Source organism: Pipistrellus hanaki, assembly GCF_964339955.1.
Source record: "Pipistrellus hanaki genome assembly, chromosome: 17".
NCBI lineage: Eukaryota > Metazoa > Chordata > Mammalia > Chiroptera > Vespertilionidae > Pipistrellus > Pipistrellus hanaki.
Genome location: NC_140519.1, coordinates 48638305 through 48663696, shown reverse-complemented (window position 1 = coordinate 48663696; position 25392 = coordinate 48638305). Strand labels below are relative to the sequence as shown.

General features: G+C 63.4%; 2 protein-coding genes and 1 long non-coding RNA gene across 4 annotated transcripts in view; 1 reads left to right on the top strand and 2 right to left on the bottom strand.

The window, feature by feature from the left end:
- AGO2 (argonaute RISC catalytic component 2) overlaps positions 1–10353 on the top strand; it is a 31908-nt gene extending 21555 nt beyond the window's left edge. Inside the window, exons 6-18 of one of the 2 annotated variants that reach the window (XM_084864700.1) lie at positions 118–252; positions 464–551; positions 1199–1466; positions 1570–1692; positions 3438–3571; positions 4224–4408; positions 4723–4882; positions 6496–6586; positions 7085–7279; positions 7958–8092; positions 8334–8435; positions 9584–9714; positions 9989–10353. In XM_084864700.1, the coding sequence (XP_084720826.1) occupies positions 118–252; positions 464–551; positions 1199–1466; positions 1570–1692; positions 3438–3571; positions 4224–4408; positions 4723–4882; positions 6496–6586; positions 7085–7279; positions 7958–8092; positions 8334–8435; positions 9584–9714; positions 9989–10097 (1856 nt within the window). In that variant the 3' untranslated portion in view covers positions 10098–10353. Of the gene's footprint in view, positions 1–117; positions 253–463; positions 552–1198; positions 1467–1569; positions 1693–3437; positions 3572–4223; positions 4409–4722; positions 4883–6495; positions 6587–7084; positions 7280–7957; positions 8093–8333; positions 8436–9514; positions 9715–9988 lie in introns of both variants that reach the window. The other variant, XM_084864699.1, reaches the window with a different exon arrangement.
- LOC311612048 overlaps positions 1–19287 on the bottom strand; it is a 107919-nt gene extending 88632 nt beyond the window's left edge. The window contains exons 1-3 of the long non-coding RNA XR_014793202.1: positions 18546–19287; positions 14398–18499; positions 12126–14017 (exon numbers count right to left, since the gene is read on the bottom strand). This is a non-coding gene — a long non-coding RNA (uncharacterized lncRNA). The remainder of the gene's footprint in view (positions 1–12125; positions 14018–14397; positions 18500–18545) is intronic.
- A 1264-nt stretch (positions 19288–20551) lies between these two features.
- CHRAC1 (chromatin accessibility complex subunit 1) lies at positions 20552–24082 on the bottom strand. The gene is made up of 3 exons (XM_084864766.1): positions 23805–24082; positions 22187–22313; positions 20552–21629 (listed from the first exon to the last, which is right to left on the bottom strand). The coding sequence occupies exons 1-3, from the start codon at positions 23949–23951 to the stop codon at positions 21511–21513; spliced, it is 393 nt and encodes a 130-aa protein (XP_084720892.1). The 5' UTR covers positions 23952–24082; the 3' UTR covers positions 20552–21510.
- Between the last annotated feature and the right edge of the window lie 1310 nt (positions 24083–25392).

Genomic DNA, 25392 nt, shown 5'->3' with positions numbered 1-25392 from the left:
GTGACGCCGCCTCCGGCAGCCCCTCAGGGAGGACGGGCCGCCCGTGGCCAGGCCCGAGGGCGGGCTCGCGGCCAGCGAGGGGGGCGGCCGGTCACCCTCTGCCGTCCCTCCCCCCAGTCTCGGCGACGGCCTTTTACAAGGCGCAGCCCGTCATCGAGTTTGTCTGCGAAGTTCTGGATTTTAAAAGTATTGAAGAACAACAAAAACCTCTGACAGATTCCCAAAGGGTCAAGTTTACCAAAGAAATCAAAGGTGGGTGCGGGCCCGGGCCGGGGGCGGGTCCCCCCCGGCGAGCGAGCCCCCTTCTCCGCGGGGGGTCACGCCTGTGGGCGCGGAGGAGGGCCACCCCCAGCGTCCACCCCCGAGGGCAGGCCGCGCCCCCTCTGGCCGTGGCCGTGCAGGCGGAGGCCTCCCTGGGTGAGCCTGGGCAGGGCTGCCACCCTGAGGGCTGCTCTGTCGCCAGGTCTGAAGGTGGAGATCACTCACTGTGGGCAGATGAAGAGGAAGTACCGCGTCTGCAACGTGACCCGGCGGCCGGCCAGCAACCAAACGTAACCGCTCCCCCGGCCCCTGCCCCCCCGCAGAGGCCCCGGGACAGGGACTCCATCGGTTTGACGTTAGCCCGGGGCCCCAAACCTCCCGGTGGAAGGAACCCTGGGGCTCCTCGGCCCAGCTCGGTGCTGAGATGCTGGGAGCCCGGGCTTCTCTCCCCTCCCACCCCCCAGTTCTTGGCCGTGGCCCCATCTTAGCCATGAGCGGCCCTGGCTTCACTTCCAGCCAATCAGGGCCGTGGAGGGACCTCAGGCCGCGGGGTGGGCGCGTCCTAGGGCGTGTGTATTCCGCGGGGAGAAGCAGGAGGCGCTGCCCCACCGCAGGGTCTCCTGGCCCGGTGGGTGCTGGGGCAGGTCCCACAGCCCCGCACACCCCTCTCTGCCCTGCCCACCCACACCGTGGCCGAGGGTGCCGCAGACCTGGAGCCCCGGCGTTCCCTCTGGGGTCTCCGTGGGCGGTCCCGTGTCCCCTGTGGCGTGTGTGTGTGTGTGCCGGGGGATCGCTGCCGGGCAGGCGCCGCGATTGTGTCCCAGTTGCGGGAAGAGGGGGCGGGGCCTGGGGACGCCTGGGACGGGGATCCGGGTGACCCGGTGGGTGTGCTGAGGGCCCGTGCCTCGGCCACGCCCACGCCCCGCCTCCTCCCCAGGTTCCCGCTGCAGCAGGAGAGCGGGCAGACGGTGGAGTGCACGGTGGCCCAGTACTTCAAGGACCGGCACAAGCTGGTGCTGCGCTACCCCCACCTCCCATGTTTACAAGTCGGCCAGGAGCAGAAACACACCTACCTTCCCCTCGAGGTCTGCAACATCGTGGCGGGACAGAGGTGTATAAAGAAGCTGACCGACAATCAGACCTCAACCATGATCAGAGCCACGGCCAGGTCGGCGCCCGATCGGCAGGAGGAGATCAGCAAGCTGGTGAGCGCCCCGCCTGGGCGGCCTGGTGGGCGCCCCCGGGAGCCAGTCCGTGCCGGCCCAGGGCTGGGCAGACACCCTCACTCTGCCCGTCCCGCCTTTCCAGATGAGGAGCGCGAGCTTCAACACCGACCCCTACGTCCGGGAGTTTGGGATCATGGTCAAGGACGAGATGACGGACGTGACCGGGCGGGTCCTGCAGCCGCCCTCCATCCTCTACGGGGGCCGGGTACGTGCACGGGCGGGCCCGGGGCGTCCCCATCAGGGCGGGGTGCCCCCCATCAGGGCGGGCGGGGCCCGGGGCGTCCCCATCAGGGCGGGGTGCCCCCCATCAGGGCGGGCGGGGCCCGGGGTGTCCCCATCAGGGCGGGGTGTCCCCATCAGGGCGGGCGGGCCCGGGGCGTCCCCATCAGGGCGGGGTGTCCCCATCAGGGCGGGCGGGCCCGGGGTGTCCCCATCAGGGCGGGCGGGCCCGGGGTGTCCCCATCAGGGCGGGCGGGGCCCGGGGTGTCCCCATCAGGGCGCAGCAGTCGGTCAGCTGGGTTTGCCCCCTGACCCCCAGCTTTTTTAAATTTTTATTTATTTTTTTATTGATTTATTGATTATGGTATCACATAATTGTCCTCATCCCCCCATTCCCATCCCAAACCCCTCCCCACGTACGCCCCCGCCCCCCCGTTGTCCATGACCGTGGTTAGGCGCACATGCTTGTGACCCCCAGCTTTTGTCTGTGCACAAGCAAAGGCCTGACCTCCCAGCCCCGGGGCTCCTGCTCGGCCCCCCCCGCGGCCGGTCCCCTCGTGCACGGCCGGGCGGGGCTGCGGGAGCCGGGAGCCGCGGGGAGGAGGCCGTGTGCTCGGAGGGAGCCCCACAGCAGGGGCAGACGTGTCTGTGGGTCTTCCCCTTCGTGTGTTCGGTGTTCTAAGACGCAGCAGGCAGCAGAGAGGTCCAGGGGGAGGCCTCCTCCTCAGGGCCGCCCGGGGGCCTCGGCGTCCCCTTCGTGTGCGGAAGGCCTGTCATTTCATGTCGCTGTTAATTGGTCTCAGAGAGGAAGGGAGAGGGCGAGGTAGAAACACCAGTGATGAGAGAGAATCATTGATCACTGCCTCCTGCACGCCCCCTGCTGGGGATGGAGCCCTCAGCCTGGGCCGGTGCCCCGCTGGGAATGGATGGAACCAGGCCGCAGCCACACAGGGAATGGGCCGCCGCCTGCTCTTTTACTTGGTGTTTCCTCGGGAGCCGTGGGAGCCTGGGCGGTGGTTGGTGCAGGGCCGCCTGGGAAGACGCCCGGACAGTCTGATTGCTGCTGACTGGGCCCTGACGGTGACAGGTCATGTCAGCTGCACTCCCGCCCTGGGAGTGCCGAGATGTTCTTAGTTCCTGGCTGGTGTTTGTCCAGAGGAAGGAGTGGGTGGGACCTGGGCCTCCCAAGCTCCTTGTTTTCCTGTGAAACCCCCTGTGGATTGGAGAATAAATAGATGTGCTGCGTGGCTCAGGAGGTCCTGGTCTGCCTCTCCAGCGGAGGAGGTCAGCGGCCCTCCCAGCTTAAAATCTTTCTGTGTCTTCTCTCTTTGTTTCTAATACTTCTCAATCCCTGGGCACCTTCACTTAGAACCGGTTCATTCACCTCTTTCCGTGCGGGTCCCGGAAAAGGGAGATCCCAGCCATCAGGCCCCCGCAGTTGCGTGTCTGTGTGACGTGTGTTGCATAGCGTCCCTGTCACTCAGCCACTCCTCCATTCACCTCTTCATCCCTTCACCCACCCACCCACCCACCCACTCACCCGTCCCCCACCTCTCCCTCCGCCCAGCCTGCCATCCTCCCGTCCGTCTGCCCATCCGTCCGTCCGTCCACCCCCTGCAGCGTGGGCGACAGAGATTCCGTTCGGAGCCTCAGGAGCCCATCCGGCCGGGACGGAGGAGCCCGGGCAGAGGACCGCTCCCGGGTCCTCACTCTGACCGTCTCCGTTCGCAGAATAAAGCGATCGCCACGCCGGTGCAGGGCGTGTGGGACATGAGGAACAAGCAGTTCCACACGGGCATCGAGATCAAGGTGTGGGCCATCGCCTGCTTCGCGCCCCAGCGCCAGTGCACCGAGGTCCACCTCAAGTAAGCCCGCGGCTCAGCCGCAGCCGGGCCCGCGGCGGGAGGGCCGGGCCGCGGGGGCCCTCCCCCTGCCGGGCGGCACCCACGAGACAAAACAGCAGATGGGAGTCAGTGTGGAAAGGAGGCGAGAGAGAGCTGGACTCTGTGAACTAAGCTTATTTTCTTTCTTTTAAAAAAAATATATTTTATTGATTTTTTTACAGAGAGAAAGGGAGAGGGATAGAAAGCTAGAAACATCGACCAGCTGCCTCCGGCACACCTCCCACTGGGGATGTGCCGCAACCAAGGTGCATGCCTTGGCCGGAATCGAACCCGGGAGCCGAGCGGAGGCTGCGCCTGGGCCGGGCCTACCCGGGTCTGTCTTTGGCCCCTTCCCTCTGCTCTGCGGGGAGCCGGGTGGGCCCGCGGGCAGTGCCCCCCGGAGCCCCGGCCTGTGTGCGCCCTGGAGCAGGCGGCTGTGTCTCAGGAAGCGGGGCCTGGGCGCGGCACCGGTCACTCTGCACCGAGGGTCACGGCGGGGTGGGGGCAGCGTGGGGCCCGTTGGGAGTCTCCCTATTTATTGGGGTGCCTCCTCAGTGGCCTGTGGGTGCGCGGCACGGCACTGGGCTGGGTCTGGACTCCTCCCGGAGGCCCGGCTGACGGCCCCCTCCCCCAGGTCCTTCACGGAGCAGCTCAGGAAGATCTCGCGGGACGCGGGGATGCCCATCCAGGGCCAGCCGTGCTTCTGCAAGTACGCCCAGGGCGCCGACAGCGTGGAGCCCATGTTCCGGCACCTCAAGAACACCTACACTGGCCTGCAGCTGGTGGTGGTCATCCTGCCGGGCAAGACCCCCGTCTACGGTAGGCGGCGGCGGCGGCGGCGGCGGGCGGAATGGCCGCTGCGTCCCGAGGGAGCCGAGATGGGGGTGGCCGGCTGGCGCTGAGGTCAGCCTGGTGGTGGCTTCCCGGGTGTTCACTGTTGAGTCCTGAGTCCTGGGCGCTGGGGGCGAAGATGGCATTCTGCCCCAGGAGCCAGCCCCTGGCTGCCAGCCGGGCTCTGCCCGTTTCTGTCCGAGGGGAGAGCCTGCCTGGCCGGCTCCCAGCCCGGGGTGGGGCGGGCGGGTGAGAGAGCTCCTGGGCGCCAGAGAGCCGCCTGAGCGCCCCCGCCCCCGCAGCCGAGGTGAAGCGCGTGGGGGACACGGTGCTGGGCATGGCCACCCAGTGTGTGCAGATGAAGAACGTGCAGCGGACCACGCCGCAGACGCTGTCCAACCTCTGCCTCAAGATCAACGTGAAGCTGGGCGGCGTGAACAACATCCTGCTGCCGCAGGGCAGGTGAGCGGCCGCCCTGTCCGCGGGCGGGGCCTGGGCCCTGGCTGTCCCCGGGCTCTGTCGGGCTCGTGCGTGGACTGGGAGTGCAGGGGGCGCTCGGGGGGCCTGTGGGCCGGCCCGGCCCGGCCATGATGGAGACCACTCGGGGTGAGCAGCCGGTGTGCACGGCGAGGCCAGCACAGGGCGAGCTGAGGGCGCTGGGAGAGCCATGCGGACGGACGGCGGGCTGTGTCCGCAGGAGGGGCGGGCGGAGGTTCGGGGGTGAGCAGGGCCCGGCTGGCCTGGCTCCCAAAGCACAGTGGGCTCCTGTCACCGCAGAGGCGGGGCCTCGGAGACCAGGGGTCTGGCTGAGGGGAAGGGGGTCCAGGATGAGCCTGAGGCCCCGGGCCATGGGGAGAGAAGGCAGCGCTGGTGGTGAGGACGCCTGGAGGCTGGGGGTTGGGATCGGGGTCGGGGTCGGGGTCGGGGTCGGGGTCCGTGTCGGCGTCGGCCTCGGCCTCGAGGGGAGACGGGTGGAGGTGAAGTCTGGGGTCAGGGATGCTGGTTGCAGGGCTCCTGCTGTGGAGGTGGGGCTTAGAGCGCCCAGGCTGCTGGGAACCCTGGGGAGGGTGCAGCCAGGAGGGAGGTGGGGGCCTGGGGCTAAAGGTCGTGTAGGTCAGGGGTCAGGAGCTGGCAGTGGAGCCTGAGAAGGGAGGGGAGGGTCAGTGGGCGGGTCCTGACCCCAAGGTTTGTCCTGAGGCTGCGCCCGGTGGCGTGCAGGTCGTTAGTGACCTTGCAAAGAGGAGTCTGTTGCCATGGCAGCGTGGGAGGCGGTGTGCCCCGCCTGCTGCTTCTGGAGCTTTGTGGGCGCGGGAGGGAGGGACGGAGCGTGGGAGGAGCGTGGAGCCTGCGGCGGGTTTGAGTCACGGCGGCAGTGGGTGCTGTTGGGAATGTTCCAGAACGGGTGGGAGCAGCAGTGGGGCGCAGGTGTGGGTGCAGGCGGGAGGCAGGCTGCAGGAGGTGCGGAGCCTGTGCTCCCGCTGCTGCTCACAGCCTCGCCGGCGGTGGGGCTCGGGGATAAGAGGGGTTGGTAGGAGCCTTCTAACCCTGAAGCTCAGGCCGGGCAGTGGGCGGTGGGCGGGTGCCAGCCGGCCGGGCCCTCTGTACCGGGGCGGGGACAGTGTCCAGTGGCCGCGGGTCCCTCGCCGGGGGAGGGGTAGCACGCAGCTTCTGCTGTCCGGGGCAGAGCTGCCGTGGTTAGACACGCTGGCGCGGATGGGCTTGCCCACGCTGGGGCGCTGAGGCGGCACCCCCTCCCCTCCCCTCCCCTCCCCTCCGCTCGGGCGGCTCCTCGGTGCCTGGGGCTCCGTGCGGTGCTGCCGGCCCCCGAGGCGCTCTGCGGCTCCGCTGCCGGGCGGGAGGCACCGGGTCCCGTGGGGCAGGAAGCCGCGAGGCCGAGCCGGCAGTTCCCGCGGTGAGCGGTGTGCCCAGCGGCGGGCCCCGCCCCTCCCCACGGGTCCCCGGAGCTCAGGCGCCGGTGCTGGGGTCGCTCTGAGTGTGTGGCTAAGAGCACCGCCCAGTGCGCTGGCCGCCCAGGGCCGTGCCCAGCCTCGCCTCACGCTCTCTCCTCCCCGCAGGCCGCCCGTGTTCCAGCAGCCGGTCATCTTCCTGGGGGCCGACGTCACACACCCCCCCGCGGGGGACGGGAAGAAGCCGTCCATCGCTGCCGTGAGTGCCGCTGCCCCGGGCCCTGGGGGGACACGGGGGCGGGGACCGCAGCGGCCAGACGGCCCGCCCTTCCTGAGAGCAGCCGGGAGTCCGAGGCTGTCGGCGTCAGCACACCGAGAAGCGGTGAGAGGGCCTGTTCGCACGGACTTGCACCCAGCCTGCGTGTCCGTCCCCGGAGTGCTGCTCCTGGGCCTGGCTGCACTGGGGACCGGGGCTTGCGGCCCCTGTTCTAACGCGTGTGCACGGCTTGAGCCACACACAGCCCTCGCCCTCCTGCCCCGGCCGCTGCGCCGCCGCCTCGGGCAGGAGCGCAGTCGGGGCGGGTCTCTGTGGGCCGGCGGGGCCGGGGGCTGCCTGGCCACGGTGCTGCCGTCGGTCCAGAGCCGTCGGGCGTTCCCTCCGCTCAGGCTCGCGGCCGCCCGCTCGGACTGAGCAGCGGCGTCGGCGTCTTCAGGCTGGCCGCGCCGGCACAGGGTCAGTCTCCTCCTCTGCCCGCAGGTCGTGGGCAGCATGGATGCCCACCCCAACCGCTACTGCGCCACGGTGCGGGTGCAGCAGCACCGCCAGGAGATCATCCAGGACCTGGCGGCCATGGTGCGCGAGCTGCTCATCCAGTTCTACAAGTCCACGCGCTTCAAGCCCACGCGCATCATCTTCTACCGTGACGGCGTGTCCGAGGGCCAGTTCCAGCAGGTGGGCCGCCCCCCGGTCTCCGCGGCCTTGTGCCCCTGCCGGCCGCGGGGGAACGGACGGGGCTCCTCACCGCCGGGTGCCGAGCCAGCGGGCCCCATGGCTCCGCCTGCGCAGAGCCCGGCCCTCTCTGTGCTCCCGGCCTCCTGAGGGCCGGCCAGCCGGCACAGCCGTCACCGCACGGTGCCTGCCGGGCCGGGCCAGAGGTCTCTGAGGACAGACGGTGCCTGCCGCCCTGGTGCCGACCCCAGGGGCATCTGGGCAGCCCGTCTGCGAGGTCGATGGTCCCATCTTACAAGTGGAAACCGGGATCGGAGCGGGCGCCTGGCTCTCCCGCAGCCCCTCGGCCGCCTCGTGTCAGAGTGGGGTTTGGACTTACTGACTCCTAAGCCAGGTCCTCCTCGGCCACCCCTCTGCTCCAGACGAACATGGGGGCGGGGCGGCCTGTGTTGTGCTGCCTACGATCTGTGGCCCTCCATCCAACACACAGCCCTCCGCAGCCCGTGCTCAGCTCTGAGCGCCATCTCCTCGCACTGGCCCTGCGGCTGGCGGTCAGCCTCCGTCACACACGGACAGGCTCCGAAGGGCAGGGGCTGCCGCTGGTGTCCTGTGCTGGCGTCACTCGGTGCTGTGTCTCCTGGCAGCAGCCCTGAGGCCCGGCCTGACGCCCTGTCCCCGCAGGTGCTGCACCACGAGCTGCTGGCCATCCGCGAGGCCTGCATCAAGCTGGAGAAGGACTACCAGCCGGGCATCACCTTCATCGTGGTGCAGAAGCGGCACCACACGCGGCTCTTCTGCACCGACAAGAACGAGCGGGTGCGTCTCTGGGCGGCCGGGGCGTCGGGAGCGCCGCCCGCGTTCTGTGCCCCCGGATCCGCGGGGACGGGCTGTAGTGACCGTGGCGGGGAGGTGGCTCAGAGAGAGCCCGTTGGCAGTAGTCTCAGCGGCGGCCGGTTCAATGTCTGGGTCACTTTAAAGCACTGAGCGGGCCGTGGAGGGGAGGCCCGGCTCAGGGCGGCGGGCGGGCTGGCTGACTGACGCTCCTGTGTCCCTGAAGGTCGGCAAGAGCGGGAACATTCCAGCAGGCACCACCGTGGACACGAAGATCACCCACCCGACCGAGTTCGACTTCTACCTGTGCAGCCACGCTGGCATCCAGGTGAGGCACGGGCCCAGCAGACACGGGCGGTGTGCCCGCGGGGCGGGCACTCAGTGGGCACGGGGTCCAGCTGTGGTCGGGACGGACCGCCGGGAAGCTGGTGCACCTCAGAGATCAGGCCCAGGCAGGTGGACCCGTGGGGCAGGGTCCCCGGGCCTGGCACTCAGCAAGCGGAGAGGACTCGAGTGGCGAGGAGGGCGGGGAGGGAAAGGTGGTGAGGGACGAGGGCTGCCTGGGCGAGCTCACCCCCTGGTGGGGTCCACGCGTGTCCCCCACAAGCGTGTGCTGGCGCCTGGGGAAGTGTCTCTGGCTCGTCTGTCTCTTGGCAAAGAGGGTGGTCCCAGGGGTCTCCAGCCGCCCAGCACACGGGCTCGGGTCCGAAACCCTCCCAGGAGAGGCAGCCTGACCCTGAGGTTCCCTGCGGACGTGGCAGCCGGACAGTTTCTGGGGACTGTGCTGCCGGCGCCCCTCAGCGCCCCTCGGACCTGCTCTCTGCCCCGGCACTCTTGGGGGGACGTCCTGGGCTGAGACCTCAGGGCTCGAGGGGCAGCCCCCTGACGCAGACCGCCCCGCTGCCCCCCCAGGGGCACAGTGGGGTGGGGCAGGGACGGGACGCCGGTCCCTGGGCCGGCTGGACAGGGCGGCAGCTGTGCGAGTGTCAGCCGGGGCAGAGGCTGCCAGCTCCCGCTCCCTTCAGTTCCAAGACTTCAAGCTACACGCACTGCATGAACGCGCGTGTGCCAACTCCCTCCTAGTGTCAGTGTGTGAGTGTCAGAGAGGTTTTCTCGCCGGTAAAGAGAAGGTTGTAGAAACCTGGCCTGTATGGGTGGTGTGGTCCTCAGAACAAACGTTTTCCTGGCGTTTTTTCCTTTCTGGGACGTGTATCTGAGTGAGCGTGTGCGGTCTGTGCTCACACGCCTGATGAATGCATGTCCCGGTGCTCCCGCCGGGACCGTAATGACCGCCGTCCGTCTCGTTACCTCCGGTCCGCGGTGAGGAGCGTGGAGCGTGAGCGGCTGGGCCGGCCTGCCGGTGGCCCGCAGGTGAGTGCCGCCGCCTGACCCGCCGTCTGCTTTCAGGGAACAAGCAGGCCTTCCCACTACCACGTGCTTTGGGATGACAATCGTTTCTCTTCCGACGAGCTGCAGATCCTCACCTACCAGCTGTGTCACACCTACGTGCGCTGCACGCGCTCCGTGTCCATCCCAGCGCCGGCGTACTACGCTCACCTGGTGGCCTTCCGCGCCAGGTACCACCTGGTGGACAAAGAACACGACAGGTGAGGGAGGCCCTCCTGACCGCGGGTCCCAGCGCGGCTGCTTCCGGGACAGGTGGTGGGGAGCAGCCGGAGCCGGCAGAGGCCGGGCTGCCCGAGCCCAGCGCCTTGGCTGCTACCTGGGAGCAGCTGTCCGTCGTGGGTGGCCCCGGCCCCGCGTGGGGGCGTGGCCCGGCCCAGCGTGGGGGCGTGGCCCGGCCCAGCGTGGGGGCGTGGCCCGGCCCAGCGTGGGGGCGTGGCCAGGCCGCTCTGACCGCTGTCTCTGTCCCTCCCCCAGTGCTGAAGGAAGCCATACCTCCGGGCAGAGTAACGGGCGGGACCACCAGGCGCTGGCCAAGGCGGTGCAGGTCCACCAGGACACGCTGCGCACCATGTACTTTGCTTGACGTGTTGTGTTTACGATTGTGTGCGGAGTCGGATTCACACGAGACCAGCGACACTCAGACCAACCGACGCCAGCCCCGTGGCAGCCAGCACTGGACCCAGACGTCGCGGACTCAGCCGAGGCTCCTCCCAGAATGCCTTCCGTCCGGACTCCACACTCGTCCTGAGCTGCAGGCCTGTATGAGACCCGCTGTCGCCGGAGCTATGGTTTGCCAAAATCTGTCCGCTGCTCATTAAACAGTCCCGTGTTTTCTAAAACATCTCCTAAAAGCAGTCTATGAACTCAGGGCTTTAAAACATTTTTAATTTATTTGGTCATTCGATTTACTTGTTTTTAACACGTGATTCTGTATGGAATTGATGGGCTCAAACTAGCTGGGAGCGTGCTCTGAGGTGAAAGCAACGCAAACACTATTGTGGTTTTAAAGCCTTGACCATTCTGACGTCGTGTGCCCTGACGTGGCTCCGCCAGCTCTCGGGCCCGCGTGGGCGCCCACCCGCAGGGGAACGGGGCTGGGTCACCAGAGGCCACGCCCACTCGACATTTCTAGGTCCTGAGAGATTGGCAGCCAAGTGCCATTTTAATAAAAATTTATTAAAAAAAAGAAAAAAGAAAAAAGATGGTATGCCGACAGTCTAAGGGTGAGCTTGGTCCGCTCGGACTGACATTTATTCTCCAAAGTTGTAAAGAATACGGGTCTGGTGATGGTACCGTACAATCCTCTCACTGTTGTCTGTAATGTAGAGAATACGTGTATCTGGCTGCAGTATTAACGAGCGCGGCCGCGCTCGGCTCCGCCTCGGCTCCTGCTCGGCGTCCTCGGCCCGGAGGCCGCCCGGGTCTCGGCTTCGGCGCAGAGTGCGCGGCGGACTCTGACAGCTCCTCCGGTGCGGCCAGCCGGTGAAGCACAAGTGGAATAAGTGGAATGGACGGGCCTTCCGCCCGGGAGGCCGTCCCTGTGCTGGTGTCGTAGGATCTGGGCGCCGGGACCCAGGAAAGCCGTCGGCGGGCTCTGCGGGCGCCTTGTCCCGGAGGGCGGCTGGCGGCCGCCAGCGTGAGGGCCAGACCCTGCGGCGGGGACCTGCCCTCCGGGCCCGGGCGTGGGGTGGCCACCCCAGAAACCATTGCACTAAGGGGTGCCACGGGCACGTGGAGGCCCAGCAGGGCTCTGTGCTGCGTGGTTCTGCCTGCAGCAGTTCTCTCCAGGGTCCGGCCGCGCTCAGTGTAGACTCGAGGAAGGAGACGGCCTTCCGTGCTGCTTTGTGCTCTGTTTCCTGTCCCTGCTGACGGCCGCCCCGCCCGCCCACACTTACCTCTGGCGCCGTGGCGGTGGGGGGGGGGGGGTTTCCAACGGGGCTGCCTCCCTGGCGTGGGCGCCCGCCGTGTCCTGTCTGCTCGGAGCTGGGGGGCGGGGAGTGCAGGCTCCCTGGACATGCCGGTGGCGGCGGTGCTGGGCGGGTGTGTGTGTGACGCTGTCTGCGCTGAGTGGCGTGTGCGTGTGCGTGTGGTGTCCCTCAGTGCTGTCGTCTCTTCTTGCTGTATCTCGTCTGTTCAAACGACAGAAGCCTTTGCTCTGAGAAACGTTGCAGCTCCCTGTCCTGTTGGCAAGTGGCACTTTCTCCGCTCGGACCCGCCCGCTCCTGGCCGTCCAGGCCTCCCCGCCCAGGAGGGACCTTCACCCACACGCTCTCCAGTTGGCCGGTTTCCCGCCGCTTTGAGGACCTTCGAACCCTGTTTGCTTCAAAGGAGTTTGTCGCATGTGGACGGGATCGCGTGGTGCCGGCTCCCGGCCTCAGCACGGCCTCCGGCCGGGCTGCCTGACATCGGGGACCCTGTCCAGCGCCTGCGGAGGGGCCGCTGCCGTTGAGCTTTGAGCTGAAACCCGGCAGAAAACCACACCTGGATCCTCTCAGATTGCTCCGTGGCAGCGTCCTCTTCTCGGCGCCGCCGCACTTTCCTCCCTCAGCCTGTGCTCGTCCGTAAACGCTCCCGCCCGCCCGCAGGCCCCTGCACCCGCCTCTGCGTCCACCGGTCCACGGCGCCCCCCACTGCAGCCAGAGCCCTCGGCGGACGGGTTGTGAGTGAGACGGCGGGAGGCCTGGGCGGCAGAATCATCCAGGCCCCGATCATTTGGAAGTCGGGGGGCCCCCGGCTGTCCTCTGACTGCTCGCCCCCTCCCGGGGCCACCTCAGCTCGGCCGAGGAGGGGCACCCGTTGGCTGGCTGCGCCCCGACCCACTGTGTAAGGTGTGCCTTGCTTGAAGCAAACTGAATGTGAAATGAAACGTAGAAGTCGGGGTTCGTGTCAAAGAAAACCTGGGACTTGTCTCGTCTCTAAAAGCTCTCCCAGCGAGACCCTGGCAGGGGACCTCCTGGCTGCCCAGGACTCACGGGGAACGGCGGGGCCTGGCGGCGCTCCGCGGGTGCCCGCGGGCCCGTGCTGTGTGTGTGCTTCCCGGTGCTCGGCCGGTGCTGTCCTGCCTTCTGCTCTGGTGTCTGTCCGTGTGGTGCCCGGTGCGCGCGGCACCAATTGTCAGCTAGAAACCATTTCCCAGCATGTCTGCGTCGCCTAAAGTTTACCTGAGGCTTGCCGGCTGATTTATGTTTGAAAGCCACAAATGTCAGTTTCTGGGTGAGTTGTTTTTCTTACACATATGCAGCGATGTAACGCTACACTGCTCTGCGGGGCGGTTTCCCGGTCAGATTCTATATTTGATACCGTATGTGAAGGGCTGGCCAGCCAGGCGCCGCGCGGGTGGGACCCCGGGGCCTGTGGGGCTGGGCGCTGGGCTGGGCTGGGGGCTCGGCGGGACTGAGTGGATGGACAGTTACAGGATTTTCATGGGCATTTTCCTCTCACGAAGGCGGTTCCATGTGAGGAACTTTAGAAGTTGGCACGACCCCGACTGTGGACAATCCCAGGGGCCCGGACAGCCATAGACACTCCGTGGCCTCTGATCCTCTCCCCGAGAAGGAATGTACGTGGAGAAGCTTCCTCGTGTTTGTGCGCTCACTTTCAGATGCAACTCTTTTATTTGTTACCCGCCCCCGCACGGCTGTCGCGTGGCTTGTCAGCGTGGGTGTCGCGTGGCGGCCTCGCCACGGGGCTGTTCTCATCACACACACTCTGTTTTGTAAGGAAAACTTTTAGCTAAAATAATTGCACTGACAACCTCCTTCTGTAGTTCTGTCCGGCCCGCGTCCGCTGTGCTTGTCTGGCTAGTTGTAAGCGGGTGTGGGTCGTGGGCTCCGCCGGAACTGCGTGGCCCGGGACCCGTGCCCGTGCTCTGAGCGGCTCCCGCCTGCGCCCGCCCCGGGCCTCCTTTCCTGAGGAGCCGCACCTGGAGGGCGCGTGTGCTCCGGGCCGCAGGGGGCATTGGAAGAGGTTTGCCGGGACCCCAGGCACACGGGGCCCAGCGGAGAGCAGGCGTGTGTGGTGTGTGTGTGTGTGTGTGTGTGTGTGTGTGTGTGTGGCCCGTGTTTGGCGAGAGGGCCGCCTCCAGGCTTCTCTGGTCGGCCGTCTGTGAAGCCACAAGGTCACGGCCATGTTTGCCAGGTGAGTCCGGTTTGCTCGCACCCCCTCCCGGTGGGAGTCTGCTTGTGGTCAGGCCGCCCGGAGTCTGCTGCCAGGCGGCCTCCTGGTGCGCGCGGGGCCCTCACCCAGTGCTTTGTGGGTACGTTTCACCATGTGACTGTCCCCAGTGAATGTATTGGCTTAGCCAGCTCACTACAGAAGGTGGTTCTAAGTACCTTTTAGTTTAAAAAAAGCAAATGCAGATAAAGGCTACCTCTGAGTTCTCTGTAGGTTCGTGTTTGCTCTTAGCCTCACCGTCCACATTGGAAATAGCCAAACATCTCCCCGTAGACTGAGTGTGCAGCACTGGTGTGGCCGGGGCTGGCATGGACGGAGTTATCCATCCACCTGGCCAGGGCCGGTGTGGCCGGAGTGTGTCCCCGTGGCCGGGGCTGGTGTGGCCGGAGCGTGTCCCCGTGGCCGGGGCTGGTGTGGCCGGAGTGTGTCCACGTGGCCGGGGCTGGCATGGACGGAGTTATCTATCCACCTGGCCAGGGCCGGTGTGGCCGGAGTGTGTCCCCGTGGCCGGGGCTGGTGTGGCCGGAGTGTGTCCACGTGGCCGGGGCTGGCATGGACGGAGTTATCTATCCACGTGGCCAGGGCCGGTGTGGCCGGAGTGTGTCCACGTGGCCGTGGCTGGTGTGGCCGGAGTGTGTCCACGTGGCCGTGGCTGGTGTGGCCGGAGTGTGTCCACGTGGCCGGGGCTGGTGTGGCCGGAGTGTGTCCACGTGGCCGGGGCTGGTGTGGCCGGAGTGTGTCCACGTGGCCGGGGCTGGCCTGCTCCGAGGAAGAACGCACATCCTCCTGCCTTGCCCACGGCTGGGTTGGAAAGGCGCCCTCTGCTCCCGCCGCCTCCTCACCGCCTCTGTGAACTCACCAAGGGCTTGGACCCCACTTCCCATAACCCCACCGCAGGCACGCCACCTGACCTTTGACCCTGAGCCTCGTGCTCCCGTCACTCCCTCCTGAGAAGGAGGCATGAGGCCGCCGCGGGGCCCCCCTCCCTGGGTCGTCGCAGGAAGCCCGTCCCGGGCGGGGTCAGGACTGAGTGCCCTGAGCCGGTCCCTGCCCACACGGCCGGGCTCGCGGCACCTCTGCCCCGGCTCTTTCCTTGGGGTCCTTGTGCTCGCACGTCCTCGGGGCGAGCGATCGCCGGCGAGCGGCGCTGTCCGGCGGGGAGGGTGCCCTGGCCTCGGGCCAGAGGCTCCCGGGCGTCTGAGCGCGGTGCCCGGCCTGTTCCAGGCTTCACGCCTGGGAGGGCTGAGCCCTTCGGTCCTCAGGACGCTCCCGCTGTCCACCGAGGGGCGTGGGGTGCCCGCTGGCCGCCGGGCGAGTCTCATTTTCAGCCAGGACCCCACCCGGTGTTCCGGGGTGCCTGCACAGCAGCCCCTGCTGGATCGGCTGTGGGCACCCGCAGCGTGATCCGCCCATCAGCCTTGGTGCCCGGGTCCCCAGAATCAGGACCCTCCCTCCCCCCACGTGTGCGTTCCTGAAAGTGGTTATGGAGAGGACGAAGACCACTGGTGCTTTTGTTAACACTTTTCTCTGCCTGGGCACTGAGCGTTGGACGTGAGATCGGGAGTGCCCTGGGCGGTGGCCGGGGGGAGGCCCCATCTCACCCGTCTCCCGGGTCCGGGCTGGTCAGCGCTGCGTCCCCCGTGGAGCTGAGCATGCAGAGCAGGCTGACGCCCGGCACTGACTCCCCCGGGGCCCAGCTCCTCTGCCTCTCCAAGGTCCTGCCACCCCCCGGGCCCGGTGCGCCGCGGGCCCTGTTGGACCCGAGGCTCCCTGGACCCTGGAGATTGTGGGAACCCCTGATGGGAGGGGCAGGCCGGGGAGACCCGGCTCGCCCTCCTGCCTCGGAAGCCTGGGCCTCGGGGCCCGCGGGGCTGCGCTCCCATCGGCGGTCAGCCTGCGTCACCCGTCGCCTCCCGCTTTGACGCCCCTTCAGCGCCGGACTTTGTCAAAGGTGCTGCCGTGTGTGCGGTCTCGTGTCAGAAGCGTGAGGGACTCCAGGCGCCGGCCGGGCCGTGGCCTGAGCCAGTGGTGGAGCTCAGTGGCTCCCGAGTGCTTAGTCTATCGGAGCTGGACTTTTCGAAGGAATCGGAGTCTGGTCTGAATGTGCGCGGTGGCGTCTCTCGCCCACGAGGACCCCGGTGGCCAGCCCGGTGACAGCTCTCTCTCGCTCTCGCCAGGCGGTGGGCTCTGCCCCCGCTGATGGGCGGGTCGCAGCCGCGTTGTGTGTTAGGGACGATGTGAGTGGTCTTGTGGGGTGATCGTCCCTCCTCTTTATTTCACAAACCATAGGAAGCCCTTCCTGGGGGCTCCTGCTGGCCCGCCCTCCGTCCTCAGCAAGGCGCAGGCAGCGCCGTCCGAGTTTGGGGGCCTCTTGAAAGCCACGTCCCCTGAGAGTCAGAGCTGGCGTGTGGCCCTGGGTCCGAGTCACCGCGAGGGGTCTGATGCCGTTGCTGAGGCGGAGCTCGTGTTGATAGCCGTAGAGACAGGTGCGTTTTCACGTTGGAAGCAGTTTTCAGAGGATAATCGTAAGGTTCTGTGCAGCAAAGTGGCTAATTCCTCATCCAATACAAGAGAAGAATGTAGTGTCTAAATCCAGAATTCTCTTACCTCTGGCACCTTCGGTTACTCACCTAATATGTATGGAGGGGTTTGAACCCTGAGTTTATCAACTTTTCTAGTTTTATTTTATTTTTATAAAATAATTGAAAAAGAACCAAAAATGAATTCCGAAGCTCCCTAGGTAGATATTGCCCTCCTCCCCCCAACAAAACCCTTTCGGAGACATTTTGAATCAAAATGCATTTCGACCATAAAGTTTACTCTCCCCCGAGCCAGCCGCTGCCAGGCCTGCGCTGGTGCTCCGTCCCCTCTGCCCACTCGCTGCCTCCGCCGCCCGGCCGCGTCCTGTGCCCGCGGGCGCCGTGCGGGTGCTGTGTGTGGACTGGCAGTTCCCGTGTAAGCTAGCATCTCTGCCCGCCGCCCTCTCTCTGCCTGGCTTCTCGAGAGTTCGCTGATGGATTGTAAACAGCTGTGGAGTGACGGGCCTGCTGCACCCACCTCTGCGGGCCCGCCCTGGTCCTTGGCTCCTGCCACTGTGTCCGGAGGCTGCCGCGCTGCGCGAGGCCGGCGGGGAGGCTCCTTCAGATTAAGCCTTAATCCGACGTTCCATTTGTGAGTCTCAGAGCACGCAAAATGCTAGGCGGAGTGTCAGCTGGCCAGGCCAGGACGCTGTCTTGCAGTTCAACTTGTCTTTTCTCCAGAGTTACAAAGGGAAACGTTTTCACGCGCCTCTCTCTCCGTCTCTTCCCCCTCCCCCCCCCCCTCCCTCCCTCTCTCCTGGCTGCTGCCATCGCTCAGTGAGAACGGACCGCAGACTCGGTGTTTCTCCGTGGCAGTCAGTCAGAGGCCCGTTCTGAAAGCCTTCGGGTGGTTTTAATGTCTGGATCCCCCTCCAGCCTGCGACGGTCGCCTGGCTGAGGGGGAGAGTGATTTGGGCAGGAATCTGATTGGCTCCCACCCCAGGCTTCCTTCAGGTGCCACCTGCCATCGCTTCTGCCTGTGACTCAATGGATTTTTGTTTTTGTAAAAGCATCGTAAACTTAGACACAAAATGGAGGGGACCCAGCTTTCTCTACAATGTGGATCTACCTCACTACACAGTTGGGTGCTATTTACTAAGCCTGTCAAATTAAATTGGAAATGGTAACCAAACGTGAGCTGTAAACTCCACACGAAGCTTGAAATCACAGTTTCCGTTTATTTAATAATATTTTTATTTATTTTGTGCCTTTTGTGTTGAATCCCGATGCGCTGAAAACAAGATCCGTATGAAACAAGCACCTGTCCTCCAGTGGGCGAGAAGCCGCTGGCCTCGGCCTCAGAGAGACACCCAGCCAACCACTCACACGGGCCTCCCAACCGCCTTCTTGTGGAAAAAGAAAAAGATTATGTCCAAGAGAAAATCTCACATTTTACCAACAAATCCCAAACTCTTCTATGCACACACGTGTGGCTGTCACTTCATTTCCGTGCCAACGACGGGGCGGCCCAGGCCAGCCCGCGTCCTCTTGTCGTTGCTTTTCGCCGTCCGGCCCTGCTCCCTCTGGCGTGCACCTTCATTTCCTGCGTTTCATCTCCCACCGCGGGCAGGAGTGCCGTGAGGCTGTGGGGGGAGGCCTGCAGCAGCAGCCGACAGCCCAGGGTCCCAGGGAGGAGCGGAGGCCGAGGGGACGGGCCACTTCCCACGCTTTTGTATTGGGCAGTTTACAATTCTAGAGTTTTCCTACTCTGGCGATCTTTTTTAACTTAATCCTTGGGAGGTAACACAATATTTTGGAGTCTTAAGAATTTGATTTTATACCAATAATAAAAATTCAAGGGAATCGCTCCTGTAGTGCATAGTTTTATCTGAATTTGACAAGAGCCAGCATTCCTCAGTGGCAGACTCGGAGCTGAGGGGCTGGGCGGTGTCCCGCTGCAGGGCCTCGGAATCGGGCCATTCTGGGCGGACGTGTTTGGTGTGAACGCCGCCGGCCGCCCCCCCGCGGGCTGTGCGTGGTGCCACCCTCTGTGCTGCATGGACTGATGGGCCTGTTGCACTTTCTCAGTAATAATAGCTGCCCTGCGACGGGCTGGCCAGGAGGCGTCGTGGTCCTAACGGGAGTACCGGGGCAGGTGGCGGACTTCTATAGGTACCTCAAGAAAAAGACCTGAATGTGCTGCATTTGTTTCCTTAGCCTTGTGTGTAGCCTTCTGTTCTGCTCCGTTTTGTTTAGATTTATGCTTTTCGGACCCCGAGAGACTGAGAGAAGCCTGAGAATGACCCTTGTAGGGACACCATGGCGAGACTGAGAGAAGCCTGAGAATGACCCTTGTAGGGACACCATGGCTTTTATTTCTTTTAACTTCACCATCGGGTTCAAAGGTTGCCCACAAGTAGAATCATCCTCCGCCCGCCACACCTGAGAGGGTGCCGGCGGGCAGCGGCGGGCCGGTCCTCCCGTTCGCGCTGCGTCCTGGATCGGGTCTCCGTGCCATGCAGAGGTTGGGTAACTCGTTGTGTAGGTCAGACTTAACCATCGTGGCATCTCACACGTTTTCAACACAGACAGACCTCACACGGTCGCCACTGAGTGGGTAGCATGACCCCGAGGAGCTGCTGCGGCCTCCGGGGAGCCAGGCTCTGCATCCGCCCCTGCTCCCCCCTAACCAAGCGAGTGGGGCGTGGCCTGGATGGACAGAAGCGAAACCGGTGGAGAAAGCTCCAGGCAGACGCGGTCGTGTCTAAGCTTAGCTGGGTCCTTTCGAGTTTGTTTTACAGCTTCCTAGGTTAAGTAGTTTGCACTATTTTTGCAATAAATTCATGGAAACCCTAACAGTTATTTGTTTTGTTTCTTACTGTGTGTATATAAACTAATACTAAAATTTGGCATAGTGTTTTTTCACCTTACATAACCCTAAACATGCACAGAATGCTGTAAATCCGATAAAATATGTGAATGATATTTTATAAAGTTATTTTGTATGGTGTCAATTTTGTTTTGCCTCATAGTATGTCAGCAAAAAATAAAATTCCTTGTATTTACAGCCGCCTCTCCTGAGGGTCTCCATTGCTTGTGTTCACTGGTACCGCCCAGGGCAGTGGCCTGAGGGCCCCCGGGTGGCGACTGCTGGTCTAGGGCCTCTGGGAGCGTCGGACTCACCCATTCCTTGAACAGAGCTGGGCACTGCCCGGGAGGACTGGAGTCTGGGGTGAGAGCCGCAGGAGCGGACTGGATGGTAGGACAGGTGTCTCTAGGATAAAAGCAAACCATCCCGCTGAGCCCCAGACCAAAGCCCTGACTGCATGTCCTGTGAGAACCAAACTTGTCCATGTGCGGGTTCGAGGCCGGCGGGTCGCCGGGCCCCGCCTGGCTGAGGCTGCCGGCACTGGGCTGGTTGACTTCCGTCTGTGTAGAAAGGGGAAGGCCAGGGACGGCTGGACTGAGAAAAGCAAACTGGCTGAGGATGCGAGGATGTAGTGCTACCGCAGGCAGAGGTTTCATTCCCCGTGAGGCCAGTTTGTAATCGTCAAGCCTGGAAACAACCCAAGCTGGGACTCACCCCTTCCCCGGGACCCGGTGACACGGAGTCTCCATGCACGGAAGCCCTCAGCACACGGGCCTGGGCTGCCGACACTGCAGCCGCAGCCACGTGCACCTGCCGCACGGAAAAGCCCGCCGCAGCCACACTGGGTCCTTATGTGGCCCGGGGAGACAGGCCAGAAAGCCAGTCTGGGGGCTACTGTGGGTTGGTTTTTGTTTTTTTAGTCTATCTTTTTATTTATTTCAGAGAGGAAGGGAGAAACCTCAGTGATGGGAATGAATCAGTGACAAGCTGCCTCCTGCATGCCCCACACTGGGGATCAAGCCCACAACCCAGGCCTGTGCCTTTGACGGGAATCGAACCTGGGACCGACCCTTCATTCTGCAGGCCAAACCAGCTGGGGGGCTCCTGTGATTTTTGGTTGGACCTATGAAAATGGTTTTTACATTCTTAAATGGTTGAAAAAATTTTAAAAAAATTTATGTCCATGAAAACTATCCACAATTCAGACGTCAGCATCCAGAAAATTTCTTGGAAGTAGAGCCACGCTCATTCCTCAGGTACGGTCTCCGTCTGCTCGGGTACGACGGCAGGGTTGAGTGACGGAGCCCACAGAACTGAAAACACTGTCCACGGAGCCGGTCTCAGCAAGGGCCGGCGCGCTGCAGGGAGGGGGGGAGGGAGGGGCCTCGCAGAGGTTCGGGGGGAGGTGATCAAACTGTTATCGTAATCGCAGGGTTACATGACAGCATGTGTCCAACTCAGAACTACACCACAAAGTGGATTTTAAAATTTATTTTAAAAAATAAACTTTAAAAACAAGAGACAGAAAACATCAGTGGTTGCCTGGGAGTAGGGGAAGGGAGTCCCTCCGAGGGGCATGTGGCTGTTGGGGGTGACGGGACTGACTGCTTACACAGCCGACAGACTGAACAAGGCTGCTGTTACTGGATGTAAATGTCTCAATTTAAAAAAAAAAAAGATGAAAAGGATGAGAGCCAGAAAATACAGAGCTTATGGTTTTCTCTTGTGAATGGTAAATAGTTACTGTCGGTGTAAAGGAGGAACAGTAAATGAGCTGTATCTTCCAGATACAGAAGATTCTAAAGTGTTTAAGAAAAATGTGTTTATGCAGAGGCAGTATTTCTTTTTTGAATATATGATTTGACTTAAAATTTTCCTCTGGGAATAAAAATGCTAGAAATGCATATTTTAAAATTTCACAGAAGTCTCAGATAATAAGTGAGGCATTAGAACAACAGAGGGTTCTAAAATTAGATCTAGAGCATTTTACTGTAAAAATACATGTAACTTTTAATTTAAACTTTTTATGTCTTTACAGTTAAAAATGCTGTATTTAAACAAACATTCAAATTTTCTTGAAATACAAAAACGCCAATGTAACTCACTACACACAAGGTAACAAATGTAACTTAACCTACATTGAGCCAGAACAGACGCAGCTGTCTTACGGACGCCGCGTCGCAGCTGTGGGACCGGCCCGAAGCAAAAGCCAAGACTCGCCGTGGCGATCGGGCAGCTCTTGCTTGGTGCCCTCCAGCTGCACTGTGGGCAGAGCTTTGCTCTGGCCGTCTGCGTGCAGGTGCCTCAGGCCCTGCGTCTCAGCCGAGGAGGGCAGTGTCTTGGAAGCCTCTGGAAGGTGAGGAGACTGAGACGCAGTGCGGGGCTAGTCCTGGAGGGCCTCACCAGGCCGACTTGGAAAGCATTTCGTTTGGGGTTTAGGATTCTGCTTCATCACTTTCATCGTTGTTATTCTCATTCTCCTCCTCCTCCTCCTCTTCCTTCTCCTTAAGCATCTTCAGATACTTACTCGCTAGTATCTTCTTCGGTAAAATATCTTAAAAACAGAAAGCTAGCATCAGCAGTTGCTTCTGGTAGACTACGTACAGCCATGCACATTCCAAACGTACTACTTCCGGCCCGACCTCCAAAGCAGGCTCCGAAACAAGATGGAACCAGCCTGCGTTCTGGGTGGTGCCCTGACCAGTGCGAAAGGTCTGTCTCCACGTCACTGAATGCAAACCCCGTGCTTCTGTGTGGACAGCCTGTGAGCAGCTCGGCGGTGCCAGGCTGGCCGGCCCGGGGGAGACTTGGCCCTTTTCAGCCCTGGCCCACGCCGCCTGTTCCACTACAGTTACTTTCTATTTCCGGGGCCACGTGACCGGCCGGCCAGGCTTTCCCTTCGGCAGCAAGAAGTCCCGGGGGGGTCTGCCACGCTCTCTAGCGGGCCACAGGCCCTCTTTGGAGGCTGTTGACCTCACTGTCGTTCTAGGTGAGCCACGTTACAAACAGACTCAACGGGCAGCACGGTGCCAGGCCCCGGCTAACCCTGGCACCGGAGGAAGCAGCGCAGTGCTCCCCGCGGGGAAAGCGGGGAGAAAGGCTGTACGTTACCTGCCAGAAACTGGAACGTCTCCGACTGCTCTGCGGTGTTGGACAAGTCATGGTAGGTGAGTGCTCTCTTCTCCTTCCCACTGCCGTTTCTGTAGGAATAGGCGGCTAGATACTGGACAAAGAGTTCCTGACACAAATGGAAAGGTAAAGTGAAAGGTGTGCTTTGATTCTGGAGCTTAAAATCTGCATTACATTGAGTGTGGATGGCTGCAGACTCTCTTGGCTTCCAAATGACGGGAAATGACCGAGGAAAGGAGAGCGAAGAGGTCAGAGAGAAACCGAGTATCAAAGCTGGTGGGGAAGCAGGCACTTCCCTAAAGTTTACTTTAGATTTTTAACTCAGTAAAAATATTTAAAACGAAACAATGAGTCGTAAACGTTTAATGACCAAGTTCTACAGTAAAAAAAGAGACCATTCAAAAACTGTTTGGCTCAGGAATACTTTGTCGTAGGTGGTTCGCCTATAAATAAAACAGTAAAAAACCGGAAGCTCAGAACAGACATTTCCTGCTTTGCCCACACACCTTCCCTAAAGCAAGGGCTGCTCTGCACCTCTCACTCCACCCAGCAGTTAGTGAGGAACCCAGTGCCTGCTGCATAAATGTGTGTATCTTTTTAAAAAAATTACTGATTTCAAAGACAAAGGGAGAGAGAAACATCAATGATGAGAATCACTGATCGGCTGCCTCCTGCACGCCCCCTACTGGGGATGGAGCCAGCAACCCGGGCACATGCCCTTGATCAAAATCAGCCCGGGACCTTTCAGTCCACAGGCCCAGGCGCCATCCACTGAGCCAAACCGGCCGGAGCTAAATCTTGCTTCCTGAATACTCCCAGGACCAGACTGTCCCGGGAAACACCCCCCCAACGTCCACGCGGAGGGGGCATTTCCCTGGCTCTGAGAAAGCGCGGTTCGGCACAAAACCCGCAAGAAATGTGGGGTTTCCCGCCGCCTCCAGCTCTGGCCCAGCACAGGGAGGGCTGCCGGAGGAGGAGCCGGAGACTCCGCCCAGGGCGGTTCCAGCAACCGAGGCCCGGGCTCCCGCCCGCCTCCCCCGCCGCGGCCAGCTCGGACCCGGCTGGATCCTGCGGTCCCCTCCCAGGGCGTCCCCTGGGATGTGGGGGGAAGTGGGGAGACCCCAGGCCCCGGGCCGGACCCCGTCTGGAAGCCTCGAGCTTCGCGTGGGGGGTCAGGGCCCCCAAACCACGAAATAGGCCAAAGCGAGAAAAGGGGGCAGGCTTTGGGGTGCAGCCCGGCGCCTCGGCCGCGGAAGCACGACACCGCCCCGCTGACCCCGCGCGGGGGAGGACGGGAGGGCGCGCAGGGGAAGGCGGGAGCCGCACGGGGTGGGCGGGGCCAGGGCGCGCGGGGCAGCACGGGAGCGGCGCTGAGGGCGGGCCAAGGAGGGCGCGCGAGGGAGCACGGGAGCGGCGCTGGGGGCGGGGCCCAGCGAAGGAGGGAGCGCGGGGGCGCGCGCGGCGTGGAGGGAAGTGCGCGCACGCGCGAGCCCACGGAAGGGGAGCTGGCGTGGCGCGTGCCCACGGGAACTGCGCAGCGCGGCCGCTCCCGGCGGCCCCCACCCCCGCCCTTCACTCCTCCCCGCACGGCGCCGCTCACCGTAGCCTTAGCCGTGAGCACGAGCGCCTCCTGGTTGATGCTGGACACCTCGGGCGAACTCTTCATGATGACCCGGACGCGGGACAGGGGCAGCGACACGAGGCGCTGCTCCCCGCACTTGTCTCTGCCCACGACCAAGTCCGCCATCTTCCTGCCCCTCCCCCGCGGCGGCCGCTGGGACCCGCCGCACGGTGGCCGGCCGACACGGGCGCTGCGAGAGCGACGTCCCGCTGCCTCCTGGGAGTTGTGGTGCGGGGGAGGCGCCACGGCCGGGTTGGGCGGCAGTCCTTCCGGGGAGGGACTACAAGCTCCATGATGCCCCGCGCGTCCCGCGGCTGCGCAGAAGGAGCCTGCGGGAGCGCCGCCGGCGGGGGCCCAAACGGCGGCGGGGTGAGGCGCTGTCACCCGGCGGGTGGCGGCGGGAGCCCGAGGGAGGGTGGGTGCTGCTCGGGGCGGGTGGGCGGTGCAGGCGTTCCGGAGGCGGGAGAAGGTCCCCCCGGGCCGTGTCGCTCAGTAAGTGCGGTGTCTTTTCTGCGGGGACCGGGGATGCCGCGTGTGCAAGGGGAACGCGTCCCTGGAGCCGGCACCGGAGGGAGGGCCGAGAGGAGCGGGCGCCGGCGGGACGCCGAGCCGGACCGGGAGGGAAGGCAGCGCAGGGTCTGAGTCACGGAGGGACGGCCGCCGTTGTAACGGGCGGCGGGAGGAGCCGGCCTGACGCCCGAGGACGCGCTTCCCTGGCGTCCGGTGGGCTTTTACTCCAGGAAGAGGGCGGAGGGGGCGGGATGGAAGAGGGGTGATGGGATCTGTCTGGAGTTTTTAAGACAACCGCTCCGGCTCTGCACGGTGAACAGACCCGGAGGGAGCGGCGAGGAGAGAGCCGGCAGAGAGCGGTGGTCTTCCCCGCGGCCTCTCCCGCCCAGCGGGCCAGCAGGGCGCCCGCTTGTTGGCCGCTGAGACCGCGGGTACAAACACCTGTTTGGGTCCCGCTTCTAGGCCTTCCGGGTATAAACCTATGGTAGGGGGACTGACCCTCGGACAGAGCACCTGCGTTAATCTGGAAAGCAGTCACTGTTTTAAATCTGTAACAAGTGTACTCATGTGAATGGGGGTAAAGTTTTTCCTAAGTTTCCTTTTCAAGGCCAGTGCCAAGCGACTGCGGAGGGGACTCACCTGTACCCGGTCAGACCGACCCACCAGGAGCCAAACCGCCTCCGCGCCCGATGACTACGGGCCATAGCTGAGGGCTGCGGGCCCCGGGGCTGCAGCAGCTGCATTCCATCCATCCACCCCCCCCCCCCAGCCCCCGCCCCCTCCAGTCCTGCCCCTGCCCCTGCCCCTGCTGCAGGCGGGATTTGATGCTTGTAAGCGCCCTGTCCTGGTGGGCTGGCCTTCTCAATAAACGTCTGATATGGTTCATCCCCGCCTTCGTTATTGGACGCAGCGACAGGCCGCCCGAGCTGGGCCAGGGTTCCTGGTGACACAAGTGAGATGGCTGGGTCATGTGATAACTTCTGTTTCTGAGGAGCTGCCATGCTGTCTTCTGTGATGGCTGCGCCATTTTAATAACGTGACCGCCAGCAGGGCGAGG

Bases quoted from the DNA above. Each gene is read 5' to 3' on its own strand.
- CHRAC1 (XM_084864766.1), bottom strand. From the start codon at position 23,951: ATGGCGGACTTGGTCGTGGGCAGAGACAAGTGCGGGGAGCAGCGCCTC. The intron at 22,314-23,804 runs GTGAGCGGCGCC...CATTTGTGTCAG, and splicing joins TGCTCACGGCTAAGGCTACG to GAACTCTTTGTCCAGTATCT. The intron at 21,630-22,186 runs GTAACGTACAGC...TCTGTTTTTAAG, and splicing joins GACGTTCCAGTTTCTGGCAG to ATATTTTACCGAAGAAGATA.